Source organism: Amblyomma maculatum, chromosome 1, assembly GCF_055883805.1.
Source record: "Amblyomma maculatum isolate TAMU_Amacu chromosome 1, ASM5588380v1, whole genome shotgun sequence".
NCBI classification, from domain to species: domain Eukaryota; kingdom Metazoa; phylum Arthropoda; class Arachnida; order Ixodida; family Ixodidae; genus Amblyomma; species Amblyomma maculatum.
In genome coordinates, this window is record NC_139344.1 from 464,774,691 (window position 1) to 464,793,708 (window position 19,018).

The following is a 19,018-nucleotide window of genomic DNA, read 5'->3' on the forward strand; positions in this document are numbered from 1 at the left end:
ACCACTTGGTTGTTCCTCAGAAAATAAAATAAAGATTGATTATTATTATTTTTAATAATATTATGATTATTAAATTAGCTCTTTGGGTCAGTTGGTTCATACTAGCTCCTAAAAGACCAGCGCAAAACACGGGCCCAAAGGAACGAGCATGCATGCCCCAACCACGTCTGTTTTAATAAAATTACTACCACTAGTTCTGTTCCTTTGACCCCGTGGTTTTCGCTGGTCTTTTTATGAGCTAGTATTATTATTAGTTTACGCAGTATCTGTCTGACTTGTTCTGTGGACACCTGTACCACGCCGTAAGAGAAGGGAGGAAGAGGAGCCGCAGTGGAGAGGTGTGGAATAATTTCGACCACCTGAGCATATTTAACGCGCTCTGACATCGCACAGCACACGGAGGCCTCTTCCTTTCGCCTCCATCGAAACGCAACCACCTGCGGTCGGGATCGAACCCTTGTACTCCGGCACAGTAGTCGGTGTCTTGGCATTGCAGCGAAGCGGCTTTTTGTTTCTTTATGAAGAATATTACTCTAATATAAAGAATATTAGAGAATATAAAGAATATTGCTACATGTTGCGTGTTGCTGACTAACTGCACCACCGCAGTTGAGTTAAAGCTCTAGTCAATAGCGGTTTTAGTAACCACGGAAAAAGTGCGTGTTATGCTCCGCGATAAAAATTAGAAAAATATAAAATAATTTCCAACGTACCAGTTTTCGATTTGTCACACTTGTCAGGTTGCAGTAAAATGCCTGTTCTCTATACTTTCGGGCAAGAAAAAAAAAACTGAGAATTGAGTACAAAAGAGAGAGTGTTATGCGACGAGTAGCATAGTGGGTAAAGTGCCAGGTTTTTCATGAAACCAGGGAAATGTTCAACCGGAAGGTGGCTATAACGGGGGAAAAGCCGCGAGGAGCCACCGTGGAAAGGGGTTTTGGTACGAGGACGAAGTAACGCGCAAAGTGAGGGTGCTTCCACAAAAAAAAAGAAACTGAAAGGGCAGCAGGGCACCAACGCTGTGGACACATTAACAATTATGTCTACCCTGACGCACAGGCAAACACTGCTGAAAGCGATCTTTGAAAGAGGTTTCATTCAGAGTATCATTGCAGTGCTGGCCAAGTCTGCAGGTGTTCCTCTAGGCGTCTGACGTCACAGGAATTTAAATGAAAAACGGAACATTTCTGCAAACAGTTATTTGTAGCGAGAAACTGCTGTTAGCTCTCGTACACTCTCGTTTGACAGGTCGCAACCGAATTGGGACTATTGGACTAGTCTCCGTCTGCAAACGTTTTTTTTTTATCTTAGCGAGTACAATTGTTCGGGCGCTAAATTTTGATTATCAATTGCTACGCAAGTAGAATGAAGAAAAATTGACTAAAAAAAGCCCTATTTTTCCCAGAACATACGACACGTCCTGCTGCAGGACTCAAACGGGCCCGACCGCTGATATACGTGGAACCATTGCCGAGTGGTCAAACGTTAATAGAGCGCCTAGAATACACCTTCCATACCAATGTGTACATTTTTTTTTTCTGATGACCCATGATTTAATAACAGAAAACCGCTCAATTGCTGTCTGAAATTAATCATGACAATTCGCGACGCTAAGACAAAGCGCTTTATCAGCAATAATCCATAATCCAGATGCATAGATATAGGCTTACGGCTTCGCTTCGGCAAGGATGCTGCCCAGGCGAAGTAGGTACTGTCGGTTGGAGAGAATGATGCGGTCGTACTTGCCCAGGATCACTTGTGCGTCCTTCAGGACCGCATTCAGGAAAGAGGTCCATTGCATCTGAGCCGCAAAGGAAACAGAAAATGTGACCGAAAATGGAAGAGCACTTCGAGAGCACTGAGGTTAAGCATATTGTCACGTAGTGGTGACGAGGTCGACGACAAAATTGAAGGGGTCGATGATTGCACTAAAGAAACTGTTTATTTGGGCTGACTTGCGCCCGCAAAAGAACTAAGCAACTCGGCGGCGGCGATAGAAACAAACGTGCTCGTTGATCGTCGAACAAAGAATGCTCGTCACACTCGGCAACGCAAAATTTAAAGGCTGCACAGAACAATCTAGATAACGTCGCAAACGGCTACCAGCACGGGCTAGAACATTGTGGAAAGACACCCAAGTGTTCGGAACCTTCGAGACAGATCTCGGTGCATCTTGCGCTACAACAAAACTGATAAAGGTGTGACTCGCGACATCGAGCATTAACAAAGATTACGGAACTGATACGCGGTCCAGAATCAGAGTGATAAGCCTGTATGCCGGGGGCTGTTAAAAAAACAACAAATACTGTTTTCAAGGTTTCGCGGCATTACTGCCCCCTTAAAAAAACATCGCCTCGATGTTCCAGAACAGAGAAACTTAAACATAAACACTGCAAAGTTTAAACACCACAGATTCTTTAACGCGCGTAATATGGCTTCAGTCGCACAACATATACAATTTCTGGGCGTGCGCGTCGCCGTTGTGATGCTGACGTTCCGTCGGGAATGACTTCATAGTCCAGTGGTCCGATGCGGCGAAGGATTTTGTATGGTCCAAAGTATCGACGCAACAACTTTTCACTTAATCCGCGACGGCGAATTGGTGTCCAAACCCACACTTGGTCTCCTGTATTGTACTCTGCGTGGCGTCGTCGTAAATTGTATCGTCGGCTGTCGGTGCGCTGTTGGTCTTTAATACGCAGCCGTGCGAGTCGTCGAGCTTCCTCTGCACGCTGCAGGTAGGCTGCGACGTCAATGTTGTCCTCGTTGGTTACGTGCGGCAGCATTGCGTCGAGCATCGTCGTGGGCTCCGTGCCGTACACAAGCTTAAACGGGGTAGCTCTAGTCGTCTCCTGGACTGCCGTGTTATACGCGAAGATCACGTACGGCAAGATGGCGTCCCAGGTCTTGTGTTCCGCGTCGACGTACATAGCGATCATGTCCGCGATCGTTTTGTTCAGGCGCTCCGTAAGGCCATTGGTCTGGGGATGGTACGCAATTGTTCGTCGATGGCTTGTGTGACTGTATTCCAGGATGGCTTGCGTCAACTCTGCCGTAAACGCCGTTCCCCTGTCCGTGATGAGCACTTCTGGGGCGCCGTGTCGCAAGAGAATTTGTTCGACAAAAAATTTGGCGACTTCTGCCGCGGTACCATTTCGTAGTGCTCTTGCTTCGGCGTAACGGGTAAGGTAGTCAGTGGCCACGATGATCCACTTGTTACCCATAGACGAAGATAGAAAGGGGCCGAGGAGATCCATCCCAATTTGTTGAAAGGGTAGGATTGGGGGCGGAATCGGGTTTAGTAGTCCCGCTGGTCTGATCGGCGGCGTCTTGCGTCGTTGGCACTCACGACACGTCTTCACGTAGTGGGAAACATCGACAGGCAGTCGCGGCCAGTAAAACTTCTCCTGGATTCGACGCAACGTGCGCGCAAACCCAAGGTGGCCTGCTGTGGGCTCATCGTGCAACGCCTGCAGAATTTCTTGCCGAAGGGTTTTAGGCACTACGAGAAGCTGCGCGGTCTTGGGTGCAAAGTTCTTCTTCACGAGGAGGCCATTGCTTAACGTGAAGGATGATAAATGTCGCCTGAACACACCAGGAGGGGAAGCGTTCTTTCCTTCCAAGTAATCGGCTAGCGCTTTCAGCTCAAGGTGTGAAACCTGTTGTTCTGCGAAACTGCTCGCGCTTACCGGTCCCAAAAAGGCGTCATCGTCATCGTCCTTCGGGGGAGAATCGACGGGAGCGCGGGATAAGCAGTCTGTGTCGGAATGCTTCCTGCCCGACTTATAGACTACAGTCATGTCAAATTCTTGAAGTCGTAGGCACCATCTGGCAAGGCGGCCGGAAGGATCTTTCAAATTAGCCAGCCAGCAGAGCGCGTGATGGTCGCTTACCACCTTGAATGGTCGGCCGTATAGGTATGGACGAAACTTACAAGTAGCCCAGATGATTGCAAGGCACTCCTTCTCGGTCGTCGAGTAATTGACTTCGGCTTTTGTGAGAGACCTGCTAGCGTAGGCGATTACTTTTTCCTGTCCGGCAGTCTTCTGGACGAGAACGGCACCTAGGCCCACACTGCTCGCGTCGGTGTGAATTTCGGTCTCGGCGTTTTCATCAAAGTGGCCAAGTACAGGAGGGCATTGCAGGCGGCGCTTAAGTTCGTCGAAGGCTTCTCCTTGCGGCGCTTCCCATTTAAAAGGTACGTCAGCCTTTGTAAGCTGCGTCAACGGTTCGGCGATCCGCGAAAAGTTTCTGACAAATCGCCGATAATAAGCGCACAGCCCAAGGAATCGGCGCACAGCTTTCATGTCGGCAGGCGGTGGGAATTGTGCGATTGCAGCTGTTTTCTCCGGGTCTAGGCGAATACCGTCCTTGCTAACGATGTGACCTAGGAATCGGAGTTCTTCGTAGACGAAGTGACACTTCTCTGCTTTTAGCGTTAGCCACGATGACTTGATGGCTTCCAGCACTGTCTGTAGTCGTTTTAGGTGGTCTTCAAAGTTTGACGAGAAGACAACAACGTCGTCCAAATATATCAAACAAATTTGCCATTTCAAGCCTGCCAGGACTGTGTCCATTACTCGTTGAAACGTGGCTGGTGCGGAGCAGAGGCCAAATGACATCACCTTAAATTCATAAAGGCCGTCCGGTGTGATGAATGCGGTCTTCTCGCGATCTCTTTCGTCGACTCAATTTGCCAATATCCGCTCTTCAGGTCCATCGATGAGAAGTACCTTGCATTGCAGAGCCGGTCGAGAGTGTCGTCGATGCGGGGAAGCGGGTAGACATCCTTCTTCGTTGTGCTATTCAAGCGGCGGTAATCAACGCAGAAGCGAAGTGTGCTGTCTTTCTTCTTGACCAAAACGACTGGTGCCGCCCAGGGGCTGTTCGATGGCTGGATGACGTCATCACGCAGCAATTCCTCAACTTGATCGCGAATGGCCTGGCGTTCTCGCGGCGATACACGATAAGGGCTCTGGCGCAGAGGTCGGGCGTGTTCGTCCGTTATTATGCGATGCTTGGCCAGTGGTGTTTGTCGTACCTTCGATGACGATGAGAAGCACTCCCCGTAGCTTCGAAGCAGACTGAGAATCTGGTCTTTCCTGTTGTGGGTCAATGCCGGGTTGATGTCAAATGTGGGCTGACGGAATAGGTCCGGTGCGTCTTCCAGCGTTTGGTCGTGGAGGGTGAATACATCTTTGAGGTCCGCTAATTCGTCGAGAAAGGCGATCGTCGTGCCCTTGTTGAGATGCCGATATTCTTCGGTGAAGTTTGTTACCAGAACCTGACCTTGACCTCTCCGGAATTTCGCGATGCCTCTTGCGATGCCGACACCTCGCTCTAAGAGCAATTTAATATTTCCTTCGACGATGCCTTCAGCGGTTTCGATGTTTGCGCTACCTACGCAGACTGCGATCCTTGATCGGGGCGGGACGGTCAATTCTTCATCGAGGACGTTTAGAGCGATGTGTTGCATCGACGTCGTCGTAGCAGGAATGGCTTTGTCTGCAGAGAGCTTGATGAGCTTGGATCGCAGGTCGATGATAGCCCTATGTTCATTTAGGAAGTCCATGCCTAAAATCACGTCGCGGGAGCACTGCTGCAAGACCACAAAGCTGGTGGGGTAAGTACGCCCATTTACAGTTATTCTTGCAGTGCATCGTCCCGATGGAGTAATCAGGTTGCCATCTGCTGTGCGAATCAGCGGGCCATCCTAAGCGGTGGTAACTTTTCTTAGCTGAGAGGCTAACGGTCCACTTATGACTGAATAGTTAGCTCCGGTGTCTGCTAGGGCAGTGACTCTGCGACCGTCGACATCAACTTCAAGGTCACTTGTTCGCGTCCTCGCATTGCACGTGGGCCTTAGTGTCCGATCTCGGCTCCGTCGTTTCTTCAGGTCATGGCCGGGGCATACCGTAGTTACTGCGCTGGGCGGCGTTGTCTGCTTGCAGTATCGTCGTGATGTCGTCGATGACGTCGTGTGGAGCGGCGGTGAAATGGCTGCGTCGTCGTTAGTGGTCGTCGGCGGCGGAGGATATTCGTCATTTCGCCGTTGAGCAACCTCACCTCCAAAGGTAGCTCTGTTCAGTTTCCCCTGCGCGGGCTTGGGGACCTTCCGCGCATACTGTCATCATAGGTACGGTCTGGCGACGCAAAGCGGGCCCTGTACGGCGATGGAGATCTAAACCGACGGCTTGGTGGCGCAATCTCACCGCTACGCAGGTAGTTGTCAATTTCTTGTGGTCGTTCACCTGGGCCTGGTCGTGGAGCGTCGACTGCAAATCCGCGGAGACCGATTCGTCGGTACGGGCAGTGGCGCAGAATGTGGCCGGCCTCACCGCAGTGGAAGCATAATGGCCGGTTGTTTGCAGTCCTCCAGGCGTCGCACTTCTTAGGGTTTGGGGTTCGTTGGTAGGCTTGGCGGGCGGGTGCCAAGGGGCGGTTTCCAGGAACAGGACGGTAGCGGCGAGGGCTGGGAAAGTCATCACGTCGGGGCGGAGGGCGGCGTAATGCACCAGCGTAGTTCATTGCTGTTGCCTCTTGAGCTGGAACAATAGCAGCCGTCGCTTGAGGAACGCCCAGCGCCTGCTGAACTTCTTCACGGGCGACGTCCGCGAGCGTCGCTACCTGGGGTTGTTGCGATGATGGCAGCATTCGACGGAGCTCCTCTCGCACGATCTCCCGGATGAGGTCCCGAAGGCTCTCTCTGCTTGCAGATGTGCTGGGGTAGTGGCATGAGTAGTTTGGTTGAAGTGGTTGCTCGTAGTGGCGCATCCGGGTATCCAACGTCTTCTCGATGGTCGATGCTTCACTCTCAAATTCTTCCACAGTTTTCGGCGGGTTCCGGACAAGCCCCGCAAAAAGCGACTCTTTAACGCCTCGCATTAAGAATTTCACTCTGTCTTCTTCGGTCATGTTAGGGTCGGCGCGGCGAAACAGGCGTTTCATCTCCTCTACGTAGGCCAGGACGGGCTCGTTTGGTAGTTGAATTCTTGATTGGAGGAGGGCCTGAGCTCTTTCTTTTCTGACAGAACTTGTAAAGGCCATCAAGAACTGTGCTTTGAATATCTCCCAATCCTTGAAAGCAATCTCGTGATTTTCAAACCAAACTCGGGCATGTCCTTGAAGAACAAAGTAGACCTGCCTTAGTTTCGCAGCGTCGTTCCAACCGTTGAATTCTGCCACACGGTCGAAAAGGTCCATCCAGTCACCCGCATCTTCATCCGATCGTCCATGGAAGCAGGGGGGCTCACGGGGTTGGACAAAAACAACCGGTGCTGTAGGCTGGGCCATTGTCAGCGTCGATGCCTTCCGAGATCGACTGGGGTCAAGCAGCAGACCGTGTTCGGGTTGTAGGCCTTGAAGTCGGCGGCTGGCTCGGTGACCTGTAGGCTGGTCTTTCCAGGGCGACAGGAACACGGCTTGGGTCTTCGCTTGAAGGACCAAAGGCAGCACCTCCACCAGATGTCACGTAGTGGTGACGAGGTCGACGACAAAAATGAAGGGGTCGATGATTGCACTAAAGAAACTGTTTATTTGGGCTGACTTGCGCCTGCAAAAGAACTAAGCAACTCGGCGGCGGCGATAGAAGCAAACGTGCTCGTTGATCGTCGAACAAAGAATGCTCGTCACACTCGGCAACGCTCAATTTAAAGGCTGCACAGAACAATCTAGATAACGTCGCAAACAGCTACCAGCACGGGCTAGAACATTGTGGAAAGACACCCAAGTGTCCGGAACCTTCGAGACAGATCTCGGTGCATCTTGCGCTACAACAAAACTGATAAAGGTGTGACTCGCGACATCGAGCATTAACAAACAAAGATTACGGATTTGATAGGCGGTCCAGAATCAGAGTGATAAGCCTGTATGCCGGGGGCTGTTAAAAAAACAACAATACTGTTTTGAAGGTTTCGCGGCAATATACTTTTGCAGCTGCGTTGCGTAAAAATTGCGAGGTGCAGTCGTCGTTGTGTAGTCATGTGTCTAATTAGTCCTACAAATTGGTGGGAGCAGCTAGCCGACTATATTACTTATTAGGTTTCCCTTGGTCTCGGTACGTCAAAAGGTAAGAGCATAAAAAAATAAACGAGGACGTTTTTGGATCATATTGTAAAGAGGAAGATAATTAAACTCTTGATTTCGGTAGGATGTCGGCACATTGAAGAAATTACGCCTTTTTAACGTCTCGTTCACACATGAGCATTCGGCAGCGAGAGCGTGAGGAATCCGCTGCCGCTGCCGCGGCAGAGAATCCGCCGGGAACCTCGTCGGAAAGCCATTTCTGTCAGCCAATAGGACGGAGAGGAAGCTGCACCACCGCGACCCACCGCGTCGACCGGTAGCATCCCTTAGGGGCCAACATGGCCACGGCGTACTCGCAAATGACAATCGGCTCACAATGCACAGCCTGAATGCTTATCAACCCCGTGGAACTGTATCATGTGCTTTAGAACAAGCGTCCCTCCAAACACAAAAAGCGACGTGTTGAAAGACGACATTTGGAATAAGATCGACGCTGTCCTGCATGTCTGAAAACAGCATGTTGAAGCTCATGTTGAGTTAAACGTGCCATGATTTAGGGAAGAATTAAATGGTAGGGCATTTTCCCTCCGCACCTAGCATCTTAGCACATCTGTATGCTTTTGATGGCGTATATATAGCTTCAGTCGAGCGGTCAGCTCAGGGTTAACGAGAGTTCGCAGTCGAAGCGGCCACGGCGGCGATATGTAGGCTCAGAAGTGTGAGCGAAGCAGGGTGTCAGCGGTGGCGGATTTTGCTCGCTCGCGCCATCGAATACTCAAGTGTGAACGAGCCTTAAGAGTATGACGCGATAGCGCACGCTACCAGCCAACATATAAAGCCCCTCTTTAACCAAGCCGTATGAACGTGCCTGCGTGGTCTATAGGGGTAACGTGAATGCAAGGGCCCTCCTGGCAGGCTTATTCTGATATTCTCTCATGTGAAATGAGACGGGAGTTTGTAGCTACTGCCAAACGTAATGTCAGGCAACCGCGTCAAGTGTGCATACGTCAAGTGTGCTCGGCCATGTCAGCTGCCGCCTACCAGCGCCATGCTTCTGATTGTTGCACGCACGGCAACACCCGGCTTTTGATAGCAGAGTGAAGCTATCCGTTTAAAAAACCTCAAACGTTATTGGGCGTTGCGGTTCAAGAGATTTGCCCTGCTAGGGATGCACTCAGCAGGGTCTATACATGCTATTCTGCGAAGCAAGCTTTCTCTACCGTAGTTATTCATACTGAGACAGTGTAAGAAGGGAAACAGATCAAATCGATGCTAGATATGATTACATATTTCATTATTTTAAGTTGTTGCTTTGGAAAGGATATTCACATAATCATAAAGAAACCCTGTGGATATTTGTGGCCTATGTTTGTGAACCAGTTTGCCAAGCAACTCGCCTACCAAGGAACCAAGGAGCTCTCTGAAGAAATGTTCTTGAAATACGTGCGCCGTATTTCTGCAAATCAGTGTCTCATTACTTTTCCTGATTGTGGCGTCTTTTTCAGCCTTGAGTCTTGCAGTTTATCAGCCTCTTCAAAAAGGATGTCAAACGGCAATTTTTCCCGAAAATATATGAACTATATACCGAGACTGCTCCGGTTTTCAAAAAACGCAAATTTCTCGCACAATTCTAATTGTCGCTACCTCCATATTTTGTAACGAATAGAAAGGAGCTTTAACGCATTGCATTGAATGACCTCCTATGAAGGTGACATTTCGGCGTCACAGAATCTAGCCCCGCAGAGAAAACTTGTAGATGCACTGCGCGAGCATCTATGGTAAACTCTGTGTATGTGAATAATAATAATCATCATAATCAGCCTGACTATACCCACTGCAGGGCAAAGGCTTCTGCCATATTTCTCCACTTAACCCGGTTCTGTGCTGCATCCACTTGACCACTTGATAGAGGCGCAAATAAAAGATTTATGGAATATGAGTGGCTGACTACATATAGTACCTTAGGAGGGCCCGCAATGGAAGCCTGCAAACCGGAGCTGTTAATGGTATCGCGGCATACCCTTGAAGACGGAACTTGTATGCACGCTGTCGCCTTCTACGAGGGGACTATTGGGCTCTTGTTAAGCGCCACTTTTACGGGCACCTTTTATGAGCAGATCCCTCCATCTCCTTGGCGGAATGCAATCTGCTTTATTATTATTATTATTATTATTATTATTATTATTATTATTATTATTATTATTATTATTATTATTATTATTATTATTATTATTATTATTATTATTATTATTATTATTATTATTATTATTATTATTATTATTATTATTCCTAATTGTCCATAGAGTTTTTTTTTAATGTGCTATGCGGCTTGTGGCCTACACAGATTGTCTTGTGGCCTAACTTAAAACAACAATTGCTGATTGTTTTTATTGTTCAGACGTCGAACCATTAGCGCAATAGCGGTAAAGACGCCATTCGCCAAAAAATCAGGCGTCGGCAATGTTGGCATCGGCGTCGTTGTCGGCGTTGTGAGCAAGACAGCGTGGCACTGGCAGGTGACATGGCAGCGAGCTGACTGGGTGTGGCGTAGCCAGACGTTACGTTTGACATGAGCTGACTATTTGGGCCTGTCGTGTCATATGGGTAGGTGATATCACAATCAGCCTGCCAGGACCCTTGTGTGCTAAGTCAAGCATGTTAACCTTAGGCCACGCAATCCAGCTCATACGAGTTGGTTATAGTGGGGCTTTATAGGTGGGATGGCTAGGCTGTCAATTCACACTCTGAAAGGAGGAGCTGAAGTGTGCCTCGCAACTTTTACGCGCTGTCTCGCTTCTATTTTGGCATCTCAATTTAATATCTAATTTGACGCGCAATCGGAAGGTATTTGAATGAAGACAAAAAACTAAACAAATATAATTCATCCTGGTAGAGGAGCGCCATATCACACCAGTCAGCATCCTATGTGGGACCCTGCAAGCGGATATTGTCAGCCCGCTGTAAATCACGATAAAGACTCGTTATATTCAACTAGTTTCCTATAGGATGTCATTGTGATTAAAAGAAGAAATATGAAACAAGCCTTACTCCTTTTGCTGCAAGCAGATTTCTTTTGCCAACACGTGGAATGTCAGCACCAGTGCAGGTTTGAACCACAAAATGGTAAGTTTATATAAATGTTTTAAACTTGTAGTTTAGCAAATATTCCTTTCAGAGAAATCTCCTGCTCCATTTTGGCTTGATTTGGACCGCTACACGATTATTTGAATGTGGGTTGCTTGATTCTCGCGCGAGATCACGTGGTTATAACGCCATGGGCTGTCCACTAACCAGAATGGCTCCTGAATGCCGTCAAAAGCGGTTGCGGTGGCCTTTTGGCGGAACAAGCTGTATACGCCAGCGTATAAAAACGCACTTACGGCGCCGGTTGATAGTTGAGCAGTAAGCAAAAACTTGCAGACCGGCGCGTTTATTGGTTTCTCTAGCATGGTTTCAAGATTTATTCAGGTCAGCAGGTTTTTTTCTCATAACTTTAAATACGGCTTTTTAAATATGTGAAAAGGACCTACAAAGAAATGCAAACGCGGTTTTGTTGGTAGTTTGTAACTTTTGCCTCCACTTACTGTTTTGAATGGTGTGAAAATAATTATGTGCTATTGTATTTCCCGGCTCATAAGTAATATACGGCCATGAATCATATTTTCAAGAAACACATCAATCCGAGGCAGATACATATTTCAAAGAAAGATTGCGAAATTCTCCACAGCATTTCTTACGTTCGGGACGGTTGATTCAAGGGACTCTAATGAGATGAGGTGAAAGGACTTTTTTGGATTCGGCAGATCCGTTGGTTCCTCGGATAGCTGGAAAAAAATGCGAAATTAGGTCATTAGTAGCCATATTTTAGTAAGGCCATGCCAATATCCATGCTAGCTGGTAATATTTTAGGCTGACGCTTAAAATCCTTGATGTCGTTTGTCTCGAGTGAAACTTGCAATTATTTGTTGATCTCTTTACCCGTTCACACGCTCGTGGTATTAATAAAACAAATAGGAGACATACTTCTATGCGCTCTTGCAGGCGGGTTTTGCAACGGTGCGGACACAATGCACATTGTAGAGCTTGAGTGAAAGATGGTTACCTAACTATAATTATTATAAGGGGGGGGGGGGGTATTTACAGTGTTTGATGGTCCGAGTGCTATGTACACTGTATCAAACCAAACCCAGCACACCCACACCCCCAAACACACACACAAGCACACACACACACGGCTGCTTCCTATAATCCTTCTCTAGCCTACAAACACCTCTGGGCGAAAAGGAAACCATCCTATCGACTCAAGAAGAGGACATGGGGCTCAACGTAAAAGGGTTTCAGAATTGAACATGAACAGTCTAATAACCGCGACGGCGCAAATCGGAAGAAGGCGTATCGGGCTCAACGACGTAGCAACAGGTCACGTCTCCGAAACAACTCGGTACAAGCCTTGGTACTGCTCCAACTGATTCTGGGACGAGTATCGACTTGCTGCAGGAACCCGCAACCGAACAAGCATGCCGGGTTGAAATGGGCTGACCTGGTCGAGATTGTAGGGGTGAGCTTGTCGGTTCTCCGTCGTGAAGGATAGGGCTAGGCGGCGGAAATCTTTAGCATGTTTCGCGACCTGGGGTATGGCAGTACATACGGAGCTATCAGAACCGTAGGAGAGCACCGTATCTTACAGAGACGAGGGCTCCCGTTCATGGAGGAGGAAAATCCTGTAGTTGTCTGCGTAGCGGTATTATAAGCGACAGTAATGACTGGAAAGGCAGCGTCGCAGTTGGCTTCGTTAGATGGATATACATGGAGATCATCTCTCCGATCGTTCGATTGAATCGCTCAGGGAGACCGTTAGTTTCCGGATGACAGGTAGTGGTAGTAGTGTGGATAATCTGACATTTTGTGAGCAGCACTTCAACATCTTCTGACCATCAAACTCATGCTTTCTCGCTCGAAAGCTCGAACGACGAGTTAGTGCAGAATGAAAGATGTGACATCACCGGCCGATGCTGCCGGCAGTGCTGCGGTTGTGGCATGCCTTATCAGGTTCTCAAATACAACTATAATCCAACCATTGTCTGCAGCTCTGTAAGCAAGGAGGTTATACAGGTCGATGCCGATACGGCCAAAAAGTCTAGCGGAAAGAACATTGGCTGCACCGGAGGAGCCGAATAACGAGCAGGAGAGTTGCGACGTCGCACCCGGCATGACAGGACGTATTTCTAGACAAAATAATATGTACATGCCGCGCCAGTAATATCGGATGTAAAGCTGCTCGTACGTCTTGAGTACGCCGGCATGTGCGCACGGAGGGTTGGTGGGTTAAGAAAAACATATTTTTCGCGTGAAGCATTAAAACAAAGTTTATTTGCAAAATTAAAATAATGTTTATAAATGCACACATTGCCTAGTATATGAATTGTAATAACTTTTAAAACTCAACCCTAAAACGTTTATTTTGACTGTTATACTAGTACTTCATATAATGCAAGCATTTTGCAATTTACATTACATTTTTATGAAATTATTTTCATCTTCGGTGCTACATGAATGGTTTCGCATCTAGCGCTGAAAGACGGTTTTGCTGTTGCAGACGAGTTGCTGTCATGTTAGCCTTGAAGAAGCTTTGATGAGATCACTGCTTATTCAGTTTTCTTTTTGTTCCTATTCTTGTACAGGCTTGGGGAAAATTCAGATTAAAATGGACAAAAGTAGCTACCGTGCCGCAATGTATGCCATGCTTGTGGAACGTACGTTTGCTGAACGACAGTGTTTTTTATATCCGTGCACGTGTGGTACGTTGACGACATGCCGCTGCAGCATCTACCTTCTGTGCTGTCTAATTTCGGAGCTGCACTCACCACGAAACTCGCGAGCAACAGCGCGAAACCAGGCAAAAGCCACCCACCACCGCTGAAGCAGACGCGGAGCGAACAGTGAGCAGGTCGCGCGCCCCTTGCGGTGGCGGAGAGTGTAACTCAAGGAGAAAAGTTCCATTGTTCCCGCGGCGATTGAGAAGGCCGTAAGAAAGAGCGCGCGCTCTCTCCCTCGAGACCGGCCGTGGCAGAGTTTATACAAGTTGTTGGTTCAAGCTGTACCAGTGATGCATTCGACGCTGTAGTTGAGCCACTCACTCTCAATTGCGCGAAGAAAAATGCTCTAATTACCCGTTGCATCATTTCAGTCAGGAATTGCCATTCTTTTTTGTGGACGACTAACTGCTCTAATAAACCTTTTGTATTGCCACGTGGCCTAAAACTTGCCAACTTTGACGAAGACGCTTTTGGATCAGTGGCAATTCTCAGGAAAAGCAATTCCCAGTCTACCGCATGCTCAGAAGTAGATAGGACAAAATTTCTTGCCATGGTTAACAAATGCCTGCCAAGAAGTAACCTTTACAGTTTAGTGGAAGTTCTGTCGAAACATGCTGCGGTTTCAATTTCACTCGAGACTCGCCACCACAGATTCCAATTTCCCGTACTCAGACAAAATCAATACTGGGACTGCTGATCCAGTCCGTCAGAAGCCTTATCGTGTATGCCCATCAGAAGGTCAGACGATCGAAGAACAAGTTCGTCATATGCTGCATAAGGGCATCATTCAAGAATCATCTAGCCCGTGAGCCGCCCCTGTGATATTAGACAAAAGGAAAGATAGCACATGGGTTTTTTGTCGATTATCGAAGGCTGAATACTGTCACTAAGGACGTGTATCCTCTGTCATGTATTGATGACGGCATTGATTGTTTGCATTCTGCCTCCTATTTTTCCTCACTTGATCTATTGGCAGATTCCCATGCACCTGAAAGACAAAGAAAAGACGGCATTCATCACCCCAGACGGACTAGATGAATGAAAAGACGGCATTCATCACCCCAGACGGACTAGATGAATTTAGTGTGATGCCGTTTGGATTATGCAACGCTCCAGTGACCTTCGAAAGATTCATCGATACAGTTTGGCGCGGACTGAAGTGGAACATTTGTATGTGTTATCTGGACGATGTAGTAATATTCGGAACTACCTTTCGTGAACAGAACAGTCGATTAGATGTTGCATTGGAGTGTATCGAGAGAGCTGGACTGGTACTCAATTCCATGAAATTACGTTTTGTAGAATGCCAGACAGCGGTACTTGGACATCTCGTAGACAAGGAAGGGGCCAGGCCTGATCTGAAAAAGCATTGAAGCTGTCATTTGTTTTAAACAACCACAATCGTTAAAACAGCTCAGGAGTTTTGGGGGGCTTTGCTCCTACTTCCGGCGTTTTGTTCTGAAGTTTGCTGATCTAGCACATCCACTTATTGTCTTCTGCAAAAAGATGTGCCTTTCAAGTGGACTACTGATTGTGACTCCGTCTTTCGTCAGTTAAAATTTATTTTGACATCAGGACATGTACTACGCCACTTCTGCCCATCAGCTCCAACAGAACTTCACACTGAAGCTAGCGCAATCGGAGTTGGTACAATCGTCATACAGCGCCACAGTGGCAATGAACATGTTGCCTATGCAAGCCAAGGCTGAGCGCATATACACAGTAACGGAGCAGGAATGCTTAGCTTTTGTTTTCGATGTGCAACGGTTTCGGTCATATCTTTATGGACCATCATTCCTTCCGTTGGCTTGTAAACGTCCGTGACCCCTATGGGCGCCTTTCGCGGTTGGCTCTGCGCCTCCGAGAATTCAATTTTATTGGGTCTTTTAGGAGTGGTCGTAAGCACGGGGATGTTGACTGCCTGTCACGGTTGCCTTTTGAAAGTACTGATTGCGAGAGTGAGATCTTGGATTAGTATATAGCTGCTACCTCTCCAAGCTTCCACGATGTTGGTGAATTCAAGATTGAACAGCGGAACGACAGCGAGTTGGCGCCGTTTTTTTGATGCCGCAAGTTCACCGAACCGTGCGACCTCATTCTGCATTCGTGATGGTCTACTGTACAGGAAGAACTACTCGTCAGTAGGTGCATGGTTTCTTCTGGTAGTCCCTACACGTCTTCGGTGTCAGCTTCTTCGGGTAATGCACAACGAACCCACGGCTGGACACTTGGGCTGTGCCAGGACATTCCGCAGTACTAAAGAACGTTTTTATTGGCCGAAGATGAGTCAAACTACTCAACCTTATGTGGCCTACTGCCTCCCATGCCAGCGTTTCAAACACCCAACCTGCTCTCCGCCGGGTCATCTTCAGCCCATAACACCGCCACGAACTCCATTCGAACAGGCGGGAGTTGACCTACTAGGACTGTTTCTCTGTTCCACCAACGGGAACCGCTGGATCATCGTGTGCGTAGACTACCTTACGCGGTACTGTGAAACTTCTACCATAACGTCCGCCACTGCTTTTGATGTCTCGGCCTTCCTCCTACGATCCATCATTCTTCGACATGGGCCTCCTCGTGTGCTAATAAGCGACCGGGAGCGAGAGTTTACGGCAGAAGGTGTAGAACTTCTTCGGCTCTCCTCATGCCATTTTTCCATATACTCCTTACCACCCAGAATCAAATGGCCTTACCTAACGCACGAATCTTACACTTAGCAATATTCTCGCAATGTATGTCGACTCCCGCCACAAAAACTGGGATGAAGTCCTTCCGTTTATAACATACACATTTAACACTGCTAAGCACGAAACGACAGGCTACAGTCCTTTTCTTCTTCTTTACGCTTTCTTCTTTACGCTCGACTTCCACGAAGTACTCTGGACACATTTGTAGCTCCAAACTGAAACTTCATTTGCGCTTACTCTCTCTTTGGCTGAAGAAGCTTGCCGACTCGCTAGATTTCGTACTTTAGCCTCCCAAGAACGCTGCAAGCAATGCTACGACACGCGTCACCAAGATGTTAATTAGGCCCCTGGTGACAATTGCTGTGGCTTTGGACGCCGTTGCGTAAGTGCGGCCTGACCCAGGAACTATTGCACCAGTATACTGGTCCTTTCGTTGTGCTGGAACGCATCAGAGCAGTCAACTTTGTAGTCTCTCGCCTGACCACCCATGGTCGTCGTTCTCGGGAGTCTCAAATAGTTCCCGTGGCCCGCATGAAGCACTGCAAACAGACCTAGATAGACTAAGTAATTGGTTCAATCCTTGAGAGATGAAAATAAATACCAATAAAACCAAACAGATCACTTTCTCGGCACTTTTTAAAACTCCAGTAAACCACTATAATATAAATAACGTCAAATTTCAAATACTTAGGCGTTGTGTTTTTCCCAGACCTCAATTGGCGTAGCCACATAGTATATATTACTATCATATCTTTGAAAAAATTAGGCCTTCTCAAACGTCTATTCTTAGCTAACCCTGACACCAAGCCTACACATCTCTATTTGGAGCATCTTTAGATCATTGTACGGTAGTATGGCATCCCCACCAAGGTACATTATCCAGCTCCATAGATTGTGCAAAATAAGGCAGCCCGCTTTATTCTACGGTCTTACTCCCCATACCGGTAAGACCGTCACTGCAATGAAGAAATCCTTAAATCTTCCGGACCTTGATATACGAAGGAAATTCATTCGCCTATAGTTGTTCCCTCCCTCTACTAAACAAATTCATCTTTCGCACGCAGGCACATCAGAGCAGCACATCACACATCATCTTGTACCGACCATGCACATAAAATTCCAACCATTTTTGAGAGCACGAACAAGTATCAGACTTCCCCATTAGTCTTGGCTATAAAGGAGTGGAATTCTTTACCTGGCAGCATTGTGTCCATAAACGAAACATCATCTTTCCGCTCATCGTTACTAAAGAAGTGTTAGTAACGATGGAGCCGAAAGATCGTTACTAACACTTCTTGAATCTAGCGCAGCATTACAGTCTCTTTGAGTTTGCCGGCTTTGTACCTTTGCCGGCCTTATACATATACATATTATTTTGGTTTTTGGCATACTTTAGCATGCCCACAATGTATTGAGCTAATTTTAAAAATCACAGTTTTAATATTATTGTTTTCCCTGTATTTGTTTTTCCCATATGTAGTTTATGTAGTCATTTTTGTTTATAAGCTTCCTGCCCTAATTAATGCCCAGCTGGGCCCTTGGGGTATTTAAATAAAATAAGAAAAGGCCGGTCCCACATCCGAAATAATAGCAAATTGTTCCAGGCCACAAACGACCTCATATTTTTCGCGTATATCTCTAACTAAGCACAAGCAAGTTTTCTCAACACACACACACACACACACACACACACACACACACACACACACACACACACACACACACACACACACACACACACACACACACACACACACACACACACACACACACACACACACACACACACACACACACACACGCACGCACGCACGCACACACACACACACACACACACACACACACACACACACACACACACACACACACACACACACACACACACACACACACACACACACACACACACACACACAACAGAAAAACGACCTGTTGATGAAAAACAAGCGCGAATAAAATTTCAATTGAATACAAAAACTGACGGGAAGAAACAGCGGAATCAGTACACCTAGCAGGGAATCCTATCAGAGGTCATTTGTATGCCGCGAAGCGCACCGCCCCGCCGCTGAAGTTCAGCTGAGTGGCGTCAAACAAAAGTAAATTTGGAACAGCCAAGGATCTAAATTTTTACAAGAAAAGAGAGAAAGAAACACAGGGAAGTGAAACGGCGACAAGACCGAGAAAAAGACCCAAAGTCTCGTGTTCATTGCTTTATGAATACGTGGATGATGGAGAACAGCCAGATCTGTGAAAAAAAAAAGTTAAGGGAAGGAATCGTATACACCTGAAAATTTTAGGACACACCTCGCACTTGCGGGAGAGGTACTGACCAGGATTGCATTTATACTTCAAGTGTTTGCAGTCGTCGAAAGACCGAAAGAGAATTGGGGGACTTCGTCCAAGGAAATTGTTTCAATCGCGGAGTCACCCATAAAGTAATGCAATAATGCGTAGGGAAGAAATGCAAGGATATATCAATTCAAGGAA

General features: G+C 47.4%; 1 protein-coding gene across 1 annotated transcript in view; it reads right to left on the reverse strand.

Moving 5' to 3' along the window:
* The window catches only part of LOC146209854 (neprilysin-1-like), a 66,815-nt gene that overhangs the window by 33,019 nt on the left and 14,778 nt on the right, over positions 1-19,018 (reverse strand). Inside the window, exon 3 of the mRNA XM_084581332.1 lies at positions 1,671-1,801. Within this exon, the coding sequence (XP_084437458.1) occupies positions 1,671-1,801 (131 nt within the window). The remainder of the gene's footprint in view (positions 1-1,670; positions 1,802-19,018) is intronic.